General features: G+C 37.6%; 1 protein-coding gene across 1 annotated transcript in view; it reads left to right on the plus strand.

Annotated features, from left to right (window-relative positions):
• Window positions 1-12,816, plus strand: part of map3k19 (mitogen-activated protein kinase kinase kinase 19) — a 103,511-nt gene that overhangs the window by 4,810 nt on the left and 85,885 nt on the right. Inside the window, exon 2 of the mRNA XM_028806551.2 lies at window positions 6,509-6,706. Within this exon, the coding sequence (XP_028662384.2) occupies window positions 6,533-6,706 (174 nt within the window). The 5' untranslated portion in view covers window positions 6,509-6,532. The remainder of the gene's footprint in view (window positions 1-6,508; window positions 6,707-12,816) is intronic.

The following is a 12,816-nucleotide window of genomic DNA, read 5'->3' on the forward strand; positions in this document are numbered from 1 at the left end:
TATTAGTAAAAATTGCAGACTGTGTTGGTGCAGGACATTACCAGCCAGTTATCTTTAAGTGCATTCTGTGCAAGATAACTGAAGGATTTATAAAAAAAAACAGAAAAGGAAGGCAGCTATCCAGTACCTGATAATGAGGAACGTATAGTTTAGGTTCAAGCTTAAGAGATCACGCTACACGTCTTCTTCTTCCTCTTCATCTTTTCCCACGTCCATGTGCTTGATCAGCCTTCTCCAAACAGCTCGGTCCTGCACCTTCTCCCCAGAACGGCCTTTTCCTTAAGATCTTCTCTTACTTCAAACATCCACTTCCATTTTGGGATTTCCTCTCTTTCTCATCATATTTATTGTCTCTCCTCATCACATATCCATACCACTTCAATCTACTTTTCTGTATTTGTTTATATTGTGAAAATTAATTTGGAAATAATAAAATATTGCCATCTTGGTATTTTGATGGAATTTGGTGGAATATGTGTATGGTACAGAAGTGCTAGCATTCCTTTAGGTGTTTTAAAAAATGATAAAGTTACGTCCTGCAAGCATGAGTGCTGGGTTGCCATTCCATTTAGTCTTCAGTAACACAAATCGACTACACTTAATACTTGTGCAACTGTTTTCATATTTCTTCAACTGGTCACTGACACCGATTGAGTCACCCAACCATTCAGTTATTCAGCTGTGCAAGTATGAAAACAAGGTGGCCATATATGAGATTTGTAAGATATTTTGAATAAACGAGTTAAGTAAAATTTTATATAAATAATTCAGAAAAACCTGTCCCAGACAAGTTTGTTAGGCTTGCAATTAACATTAAATTTGTTAAAATGGTAAATAATACTACATAAATATACCCTAAGGAGATCATTCTCAAACATACCTTAGAAATTCAGGGTTACAGGAGTTCAGTGCCAGTCCTGACAGCAAAGCACGAAGCAGTGTTGGATGGGACGCCAGTCCTCTCAGGAGCCCACTGACTCACATACCCACCTGGGGTCATTTTTGGAATTATCAGGGAGAGAAAGACTGACATGGACACAGGGATGACAGGAAAGCTCAGACAACACAGACAATAACCAGGCACAGGAATTGAACCCAGGACACTGATCAGTGTAGTAGCAGTAGCCATTGTGCCACACACATATAATGCTTTGTGTGAGTAATGTAAGCGTAATTTATGCAAAAGCAAAACTTAACAGGTAGGACATTTAAACTAATACATTATCAGGACCTGACCACATAGAATTAATAATAATAATAATAATACAACAAGAATTTAGAACTACTGTAGAAAGCACTTGAAGAGGACAGAAGTACTAGCAGCCTCATCACAGCACACAATCCAAAGTGATTCAAAGATGAGTAGGACCCTCAGTTCATATCTTGAGATGCTGAAGTTGGTACAGTCAAGGCGGTTTACACTTCATCCTTATAACATAGGGCCACACCTATAACACTATCCGTATTACGAGAAAGACATAACAAACCTGGAGAAAGTCCACAGTATGGTGGTTTATTGAAGGACTGGAAAGTATAAAGTAAAAAATAATTTAAAACCATGACAGAATAAGGTGATACCAACAAATACAGAAGTTCAAGCAAGCAGTTCTCAAAAGCAAATTCATCGTTCCCTTAAAAACATAATTCTGAAAACTTCATGCCAGTTATTTTACACTTTTAACTCTCCGCGTGATGTTGTTTTAGTAACATACTAGCTGAATGTGAAATGACAGGCTGTAATTAGCTGAATGGCCCTTTGTTATTCAAAGACTTCTTTTGGGAAGAGGCAAAGTGCTTTTATATCTGTAGAGCCGGCAGGCAGAAGTTCTGCTGCTTTTCTTTTGTATTTGTTTGGGTGTTGTGTGAACACTTCTTTAGTCTCTCCCAAGTTGAATAAACATGTCAAATGAACAATTTCTAACTTTCACTGGGTGTCTTGTCTACTTTGTGAAGATGTATCAAGACAGGTGGAGCCTGAGCTCCTTACACCAGTGTTGATTAAACTTCCAATACAACAAATGTTGAATTTTAAACTATTGAGAGAGAAGTCAAGTAAAATAACATCTTTTATTGGCTAACTAGAAAGATTACAATATGCAAGCTTCTGAGGAAACTCGGGTCCCTTCTTCAGGTAAAATGAAGAAGGGGCCTGAGTTGCCTCAAAAGCCTGCATATTGTAATCTTTCTAGTTAGCCAATAAAAGGTGTAATTTTGCTCGACTTCTCATGGCATCCATAACGGCTAACACAGCACAACACCCTAGTAATCTGAACTTGATATTGTAAAGTTGTAGTATTTATCATGGATCAAGGTAGGAGAAAACACCAGGATTCAGTGATTGCCGCTGCTGTCCCTCAGCACAATGGACCATCAAGAACATAACCACTTCATATTAAAAGTGACCAAGCCAGGAAGTGACCCAAGTCTTACGAGCTGCATTTAACACTGTACCACACATATACATGTATTAACATACATAAATAGTGATCGTTTCCCTTAGAGTCAACTGCAAAAATAAGAAAAAAAACAATATATACTCAATTGCCTTGAAACTGTTTTTTCTTTTCTAGTTATTTTTTCCATATTGGGCAGTCTTGTGAAGTCCAATATTTATAAACACATGATAGCAAATCTAGCATGGCTTCCTAGGAAGACTTTGAGTTTTGTGTCAGTGGCCTGCAATGGTGTTGTGCTCCCTGCTATTTTGGTACACATTGGCTCATTTTGTCTCTGAACTGGATAGGAATGTAGAAAATGCATGGATGGATACTCAATATTGTAAGCAAATTGGCAAGGTTCAGATCCAAGCTTCATCTAGGTTAACTACAGTGTGTGTGTGTGTGTGTATATATATGACTTTGACTCTCCAATAGTTACATGATGGACATACACACAATTGATGATACATACCTGAGATAAATAAAAGACACAAAAGTAAATATATGCATACCAAATGCAAGAAGACAGTGCAGGAAATACTGAAATATATACTACTTAACTGTATGTAAGAACATTGCAAAACGTTGGGGGCGTTCCCATACTGAGCAAAGGCAGCCAAATGAACTATTAATTATTTGTGGGCTTAATGGTATGTGAAAAGAAACTGTTCTTATATCTGCTTGTTTTGACATAGTTAAGTCTTTAACACCTGGCAGATGGTAGAAGTTCAAAGAGGTTGTGGCCTGAAAGTGAGGGGTCGATGATGATTTCTCTGCCCGCTTCCTAACTCTGGACTAGTACAGGTCCTGTAAGGTGAGAATACTGGTGCCAGTGATCTTTTCGGGAGACCTGACTATCTATTGTAGCCTGTTCTTGTCTTGTTTAGTTGTTGATTCAAACCACACTGTGATGGATGAGCTGAGAACAGACTCAATGACTGTTGTGTAGAACTAATTGATTCAGCAGCTCCTGTGGTACATTCAACTACCTCAACTGTTTTGGGAAGAACATCCATTGTTGTGGCTTTTTTTATTATGGAGTCTATGTTGGTCTTCCATGTTAAGTCCTGGATGATTATAAAGCCCAGAAATGTGAAGGTTTCCACAACTGACACCTTATTGTCATGTATATATATTACATGTATAATACATTTATTACATATAAAACACCAAAACACCTTATATAGGAGATAGCTTGCTTACCTGTGAAATTCTGGGCTGATTGTGAAACATTTCGAGCCCACTCCACTCTAAACATTTTATTTGTATTGGTATACTACATGCACAATTATGTGTGGGGTTCTTAGCTGGCTATAATTAATAAACAATAAAGAAAAAATTGGGACGTTAGCGTCAGTAGGCTTTGCGCCATAGGAACCAAGTTACTCACACTATTCTATAACATTTCAGTAATTATTGCTCTGATTTTATGATCTTTCTGATCATAAGATCATAAAATAGGTCATTAGGATAGCAATTGACAAGAAGAATCCATAATTAATTGCAGAATTATGGTATTTACCATAATTGTTGAGATATTATCAAAAATTGATTTGAGGATTTCTCTAGAGTGTCTCTTTCTCTTGCATGATTTGGCTCAAAAACTAATCAGCACATCATCATCTCACAACAGGCTTACGTTTCGAGTGTCGTATTTTTCCGTCTAGACGTTTTAGCTCTAGACCGTCCTCAAGAAACCGTGACACACAGACAGACACACACACACCCATCATCAAGATATCAATATTTTCGGTATCAGTGGACCCTAAAATGTCGAGATCTGTCAAAAACTGGAGATCAAAATTTTTTGACGAATCTAAAGCTTTCACTCCTCCTCCATAAATCAAAAATGAAACAGAGAACATTCTACTAGTAAGTTGGAGTTTTCAGAACATTTTAGTAGTAAGTGGAAGTTTAAGTAGGAGTTTCAAGATCTCTCTAGTAGTAAGTGTTATATTTTTAAATTTTATTTCTTCTGGCGGCTGTCTTGTGTCAGTGACCAGTGTAAACTTTCTTATCGTTGGGGACTGTGAAGGCTAAGTTCATCACCTTCAGGCAGTTGCTTGCAGCAGTGGGATTAAATAGCTACCCAGATTGTTGTGTCTTTATCTGAGCTGTAGATAAAAAATATTTTTTCTTAGCCTATTGTGAATTTGTCTTCTTTTTTGAATTGACCTCTTGGGTTCCTAACTTTTGCTTTGTCCTCCTGACCTCGATTTTCTTCTTGTTCTTTCACTTTGTTGTTACTGATTTTCTGGTTTGGACCCTTTTCTGTTTCACATCTCTCTCCTGGTTTGCCCTTTAAAATTCTTGTAGGTTGATGGACACAACAAAAGGAGTTTTTATTTTAGTCCTTTTTGATGACAGTCTAAGTAGAAATAAAGAAAAAAATGGTGAAAAGCTGTAGAATTACCAGACATTCCTTTTAAACTAACAAATTCATCTGAACTGATGAAGTTAGATGATATGGTAGCAAAAATGACAACATTGTACTTTGATGTCCTTATGTAAAAAGGTGACAAAGGCCTCCCAAGAAACCACCAAAACAATAGAGAGATGATCCAATCTTCAAATAATGTTATGGACTGTTGGCACACATGACAGTAGTGAACAACACAATTGAAAGAGGAGGCACAATGACATACAGACAAAGAAAAGCAGCAGTTTATCCTTCAACCAGTCATAAGCTACCACAAAAATTTTCTGACTTCATCAAAACAGCACTAATACTACACACTTACAAATTTGGAACAGTTGTCTGCTGTTCAGTTCAGATAACATTAAAACTGATGAATGGTTTGACCTCTAAATGTTGCTTATTTTGATTAACATTTTGTGTGTTTATTATACATATGATAAAGAATAAAACTAACTGTGTGGAGAATTTGAATCTCTTAGGTTATTTTTATATTTTTTGTCCAACCTAACATACATATGACTTTTAATAGAAACTCAGTTTGTCCCCTTTCGTTTGTCGTTTTTTAGAACATTAGAACAATTTTGATGAGAACAGCCCAACAAAACCCACCAATCCTATCCACCTACTTTCTCCAAAATAGTTTGCTGGTGGCGAAACTGTAAGACATGCAGTCTCTACATGTGCCTTTTGGTCTGGTGGTTTTTGTTTTGTTATTTTTCATTAACCATAAAGGCAACATGTATTTTATTTAAATCTCTGCGCTTGATTAATGCGAAAATCCAACATTAACAGCAGGCAGGAAAACAACAACAAAAAAAAAGTTAGACAAGCAGCCTTTTCCCTGAATGTTGTTTCTAATATTTTAAAACATTTTTCAGCCCATTATTATCCCGCAAATGTTTTCTTTTTGTAGATTCACCCTAGAATAGCCATTTTCAGACTTCTTTAGCTCAATGGTTTTATGTCTTTTCTTATCGTTTTTCTCTGTTGTTCAATAGATGGTGCAAAAAAAATGCCATAGAGCCACTCAACACAATAGCCTACTAGCTAGCTGTCTCAGGATGAAGAGTGCAGTATGGGAAGGGGAATTTTTACGTGAGACACCAGCAACATAAACACTGACTTTGGGTTAATTTACTGCTTCTCTCCTAACAAGGCCTTTGCCATGTTTATAATCATAATTAGATATGTGCTGTAATGATGGAAACATTTAAATTACAGTTGTCACTGTACTTCACACACTTGGAGAGCCCTGAGTGATAGTAAACAGTACCGTCATATTATTAGTTAAACAATGCATTTTGCCTGCAGGCCACAATAGCCACTATTGTCTCTGACGAGCACAGACGTAAGCAAATCCTAATGAGACAATCGATGCTGGCGGTAAATCTGAGCAACTAACTTGTAATTTTCCCGAGGCGACATATTTGCTTGAAGCTAGCTAGGTTTTAATGATATAATGACTGCCTTACACAAATACTTAGTAATGTATGTTTTAGAGGACCTTCATGTTTGGTTGTTTTGTAGTGTGTTTGATTAATCAGTTTCAAAGGAAAAAGTATGCATTGACGTGAAACAAATGTGAAAACCTTGTTAGGAATTAAAAACAAATTTAACTTCTAACAAGGATATCTATTGAATTCCCTTTCAGGGTGACTCAGGATTCCCTCACATCATGAACACAGGAAACTTAATACACAAATTCTTAGAAGCTGTTCTGGAAGGTGACCTGGAAGCCATAAACAATATACTTTTGGATGAAGCTTTCTCTTCAATAGATGTCAACTTTCAACACCCAGAAACGGGCAGCACTGCCCTGATCGCAGCATGTGAAAAAGGTCTCACTGGGGTAAGGACATTAATAAGCACTTTCATTTGACTTTTTTAATATTTAATGCACTTTGATGGTTTTCTTTATGGGTAAACCATGAATTCTAACTAATAACAGGAACAGCAGTTATGTTAGGGGAGGTTGTTTAGAGCAGAAAAAATCGTCTAATAGAGACAAAAGCTCTTTTGGTGAGACTTAACACATCCATTAAAGGCTGATGTTTAGACACAACATAAAGTCTTAGGCTTTTTAACGTTAGCTTTGAGGGAACAAAACTCACATACTGAAGGAAACAGATGACACACATACAATTTATAGATCAACTAATGAGGAATGGATGTGGGCATTCGGCTGCAATTATCATTAAATATTTGCTAACACATTCATTCAAGATGCTTTTCAAGATCAGGACACAGTACAATTGTTTACATCCATAAAGCGCCTACTGTGTCAGCAATGTCTTCCCTCTGTCCGCATGAAACAACATGTCTTCCAGTGGACCAATTCTGTTGACATGACATACTTTTTCTTCAAGGAAATCTGTTCAAACAGTTAATTTTTGTTGAGATATCCTGAATACAGTATGCTTTATACATTTTTGTACTGTCAAAATCTCCAATTGAAAAGTATTGATGAATTTGCAGACTTGTTTATCTTAAAACAGAGAAACATTCTGTGTGACTTCAACTGCAAATTAGTTTATAGTGTCAATTTTACTTCAACTTGTATATTGATTGATTTATTTTATTCTTTTTTTACACATTTGACAGCCACTTGAAATGGCAAAACTGTGAAAACACCTGCAGTTGTGTGTGCTGAAGCAAGTACACCTCTCTGCGGGGCAGGGAATGGGGCGGGGTCAAATGTAGGCGGGGTTGGATGATCAAGTATTACCATATAAGGAAGGTGTGGCATTAAATGTGTATTTATGTAATTCAATTTGCTGATAGATAGATAGATAGATAGATAGATAGATAGATAGATAGATAGATAGATAGATAGATAGATAGATAGATAGATAGATAGATAGATAGATAGATAGATAGAACAGTATTTGTCCCCAGGAAGAAATTAGGCTTTTTACAGAAGCTCTTTAAATAAATAAATACCTATTCACACACACACACACACACACACACACTATGGTCTAAATCAGTGGTCCCCAACCTTTTTGACAGCAAGGACCACTTTATTAGATGCAAATTTTTCCACGGACCGGTGGGAGGGGGGGGGGGGGGGGTTGGGGGTGTGGGGGTGCAATTTTATACACAATTTACATAGCATTTCTTTTATTATTAAGTTATTAAGCAGTTTGCATACGTTTGCAGCCTGAGATTTTTCTTCTTTTTTTGCATATAACAAAGACATATGCTTTGCATTTGCCATTCCAACAGATTGCACATCACAAACATTAACACTGTTATCGTTTTTTTTCGTGTCTGCCGTTTCTATAGGAGGGTGACAATTAGTTAAATTCCAATGGATGTTTTTCAAATGTTGACAAGCAATAAGCAAAAGGTATCACTGAAAACCACAGAAAACAAAAACAGCAAAAAAAAAAACAGTACGAGGAAAGTTCGAAGAAAGAATTTTTTTTACAATGTTTCTGTTTGGGGATCGTTGTGCAAACGTGCACATCTGAGCTGCGACCACAGATCTAACTGCTCTGTGGATGATTCATTCAGGCATTTCAAGGTCACTTCGTTGTAATGAAAGCATCTGCTGAATGTACTTTGTAGTAACGCGAATTCTATAGACTCGTGTCATATGGGGAAACTGTCGGGACCGTAACAATACTTTGTTGTAATAGTCTCTCACCTCGGTCTCTCTCCTCTCTCTGCGCCGCTGCAAAGCCCCGCCCGCCAAGCGTTCTGAAAAGTCTGAGTGAGTCGCCGTTGCCGGCAGTTCTCTCGCGGCCGGCTGTCAGACAGCTGCGGCCCGGTAGTGGGTCGCGGACCGGTGGTTGGGGACCCCTGGTCTAAATAAACACCAGAATGTCTTAAAAGGAGAAAATTTAAAAACAAAATGTCTGACTTGTCTTGTCACAGCCAGAGCGAGGCATTACTGTATATAGGCATATTGCTATTGTTAATAATATTGCGGTTCATAATGTCCTCATCCTGTCCTTTGCTAGGGGTCCATAGTGTGCCCCATATCTGAGCCTGTCTTTTTCATTAGCTTGTTGATTCGGTGGGCCTCTCTTGAAGTGATGTTACGAGCTAAACAGCCCACAGCGCATGAAATCACACTTTCCATCACAGAGTTATAGAAAACGTGAAGGATGTCACTTCCCACATTAAAGGAATACAGTCTCATAAGAATAAAGAGCCTGCTCTGCCCTTTCTTACAGAGCTCGTCATTTTCAGAGACCGGTCCAACCTGCCATTAATGTGGACCCCCAAATACTTGTAGGAGTGGACCACCTCTACATCCACTCCCTGAATAGTGATTGGACACAGAGACTCGTTGGTTCAGTGAAAGCCAATAACCAGTTCCTTGGTTTTGCTGATGTTAAGGTGCAGACAATTCTCTTTGCACCAACAAACAAACATCTCCACCTGATTCCTATACTCTGTCTCACCTCACATTTCAATACAGCCCTTAACTGCAGAATCATCTGAGAATTTCTGCAAGTGACATAATAATGATGTTCTTTATTTATTCAACATTGTATTGATGGTATTGGTCATTTCTTTATCCCTGTACAATGATTACATCTTGCCTGAAGAAGGGGCCTGAGTTGCCTCGAAAGCTTGCATATTGTAATCTTTCTAGTTAGCCAATAAAAGGTGTCATTTTGCTTGGCTTTTCTCCCTGTACAAAGTAATTGGCATCTCCTACTGTATCAGAATACAGTGAAAGGGATTTGCATCCATAAATATGTACTCACCATCATGTCTCATCTAGAGTTCCTCCCCTGGCTGGGGTTCAAATTCATGTTTTATGTCTCTTTTGTTCATTTTTCATTCTTTGATTTGCATTGAATATGAGCACCCTTCTTTATTTTTAGTTTTGTCTATGTAAATAAGCTTCCATTGTTGTGGTTGTGTCACCTGCCAATCATTTATAGGACAGAGAGATGGCAGTTCCTGGAGGTTCATTGTGAATGCCTCAAGTTAATTGCATTTTTTCAGTGCTTGTGCCTTTAGTATACACAAGAATTCATTGTCTGTGTTTGACTACAATTCTGGATTACTGTTGATCTGTCAGATAAACTTTTAGAGCTAAAACAAGGAGATGCACGTAAAAAACAAAACAACTGAAACAAGACTGAAGCTCAATACGATAGACAATAATCATGGTTGAGAGAACAAAAGGGTGAAAACCAAAAGTACATGTGGGAAAAGAACACCAAAACAAACTCTGAATACTTCAGAGATTAGGTTTTTGCAGATCGGATAAGGATTTGCACTCATAGCCATCCTTTTTTCCTGTCATGTTGATCACACATGGGTCCCGACCTCAAAGGCCACATCCCAAGTAGCACTGGAAGTGGACCTAATGATGGAAACAAACACTGGCGGCCTCTGAGGACCCCAAATCATATCAAGTCATGACAAGTGTATTTGGTCTTTGCATTGGATTGCCTTAGTGTTTTCAGGCAATTCCTTGCTTCTTTTGCTCCACATATCTACAGTGTTATTAAAGAGCATTTTGTCAGAATAAACTTTTTATTTTGTAAAGATTCCATGCTTGCCCTTAATACTAGCCAGGGTTTGGCAATGATTTTCCCTTCAAGTGGGCATTAAATCATATGTCACTTCACTTAGTGAAGGAAAAAGAGGGACAGCTTAGGGAAACACTGCAGCGGGGGCCTGTATGTCAAATCTAGGATTTTGATTGTACTACCAATATAACAGGTTTTCAGCTACTGTATATTTTTGTTTAATTGCTCTGGGGAAATTCTTTAAACTTGGGTGCTGTGTGATCAAGAGTGACAGTACTACTTTCATTAATGACATCTTTATGATCTTTATCAAAAACATCTTTATACTCAGACATTTTTAAAAGCTGTCCTGATGGTCCTTTTTGAAAACCATGAGAGTTTTACTGTAGCAAAAAAAAAAATTAAAATAATTAGCAGTCAATTTCTAAGGAGACATTTTACCATATGGGTGGTGCAGTGGTAGCACTGCTGCCTCGCAGTAAGGAGACCTGGGTTCGCTTCCTGGGTCCTCCCTGCGTGGAGTTTGCATGTTCTCCCCGTGTCTGCGTGGGTTTCCTCTCACAGTCCAAAGACATGCAGGTTAGGTGTATTGGCGATCCTAAATTGTCCCTAGTGTGAGCTTGGTGAGTGTGTGTGTGCCATGTGGTGGGCTGGCACCCTGCTCGGGGTTTGTTCCTGCCTTGTGCCCTGTGTTGGTGGGGATTGGCTCCAGCAGACCCCCATGACCCTGTGTTAGGATATAGCGGGTTGGAGGATGATGATGACTGACATTTTTCTACAGTCAATATTTTTAGAATGTTGAAATCCTTTTCAGTTTTTCTATAAATATTGAGACTAGATGTGTTGAATTAATACAGGTCTACTATAAAACCGCATTCTAGCAATCATTTAAATCACTTGAATAAGATACCACGAGATGGGAAAATTCCTTGATCTGTACAATCGATGTTTTCCTTCTGTCAAACTTGTACATTTCAGCACACAACTCTTGGATATGTCAAAGTGGATATCACTGAAGTGCTACTAAATTTAAATGACACTTAAACTTCAGTGTTAAAAGTAAAGAGTGAACTGATCCTTTTTGTATGTGATAAACAGTGTTAAAAGCACTCCAAGTGATTTATTAATTTTCAATTAGACATATTTAAGAGTCAGAGGTTTTGGAAAACTCCTTTCTTTTCATTTTCGTCAACTTCATTAAAAGCCTCGTTCAGGATGAAAGTAATAATTTAGTATACAGTAATATGCCTTTCTGTTCTGCCTCTTAATTATTCTTTTATAAAGGCATAAACCTGTTAAACTAAAATATTTTGGTATTATTTAATGAAAACAGTTAGTATTCTTATTACTAAGTGAAATTAAAGTTGGCTAGAGACAGCATTCCCCATTCATAGTAGGCTCTTACATTTACAGCCAGTGCTGCTTGGATAGCCTTTGGCATCCTAAGCCTGTTTGGTGGACACAAATCTGCGGAAAGAAGAAGCATTTTAATTGAATGCATCAACCTTAAGGCTTGTTAGAGTCAGCAGCAGGAAATCTATCGGAGCAGTTGTGATTTTGTTGGGTCTTCATACACTTGAGTGCTGTTAGAGTACATGTAACTAAACTTGGAAGAGTAATGTTTTCTATCGAGAGGCATCAGTGCGACTCCTTCAAGTAATTTGCAGACCCCATTCTGTGGATATTCTGTCCCTCACTCTTTCTCTACTCTCTTCTTTGCTACTCACCACCCAGGTAGGATGTGGTTCTGTTTAGATTCAACGCCCCAAAGACAGAAGAAACTTTCCAAACAAAGCAAGATAAAGTAGTGGACTACAGCTGAACCCAAAATGCTCAGCCTTTGTTAGACTAAGGCTCTCAATGTGACTCGTTTCAAATATAGAAGACGAACCATCAACATAAAAAGCACTCCAAAATATTCTTAGTATTGTTTCAGACTGCAAACATGCTTTCATAAAACATTCAAGTAAAAACAATAAAGTAGCACATATAGATTATACAATTATTTTATTTGATTATGGATATTTTATATTTCCATGTATTTTTTTAATATAATTAAGCTCTTTTGTATACTTTTAGTTATATTAAACGCCATTGAATTTGCAGATATTTTTTTCAAACATAATAAAATGTAATGTCATAACAAAAACACTTTTATAAGCCAACCAGTAACGGCGCACTGCACAATAACGCGATGTGAATACACTTGACTTGAGCATCCCTAGTTTTCATCCTCTTTCTCTGTACGTTTAGGATTCGTTTGCTTAGAGGTTGATGCGCTTGCTCCTACCTGAGCAGCTCTTCTTTTCTCCACCTTAGCAGCCTGCTTCTTGTCTTTTTTCATCGTCACCTTTTCGCGTTAAAACTGATTAAGTCAGTGTTTGTGTTGCAATTACTTAGTACATTTTCATTTTTAACTTAAGCTGGCACGCAAGTCTTCAATCTGCCACAAGAAAGATTT

This window comes from Erpetoichthys calabaricus, chromosome 8 (assembly GCF_900747795.2).
Source record: "Erpetoichthys calabaricus chromosome 8, fErpCal1.3, whole genome shotgun sequence".
Lineage (NCBI taxonomy): Eukaryota > Metazoa > Chordata > Cladistia > Polypteriformes > Polypteridae > Erpetoichthys > Erpetoichthys calabaricus.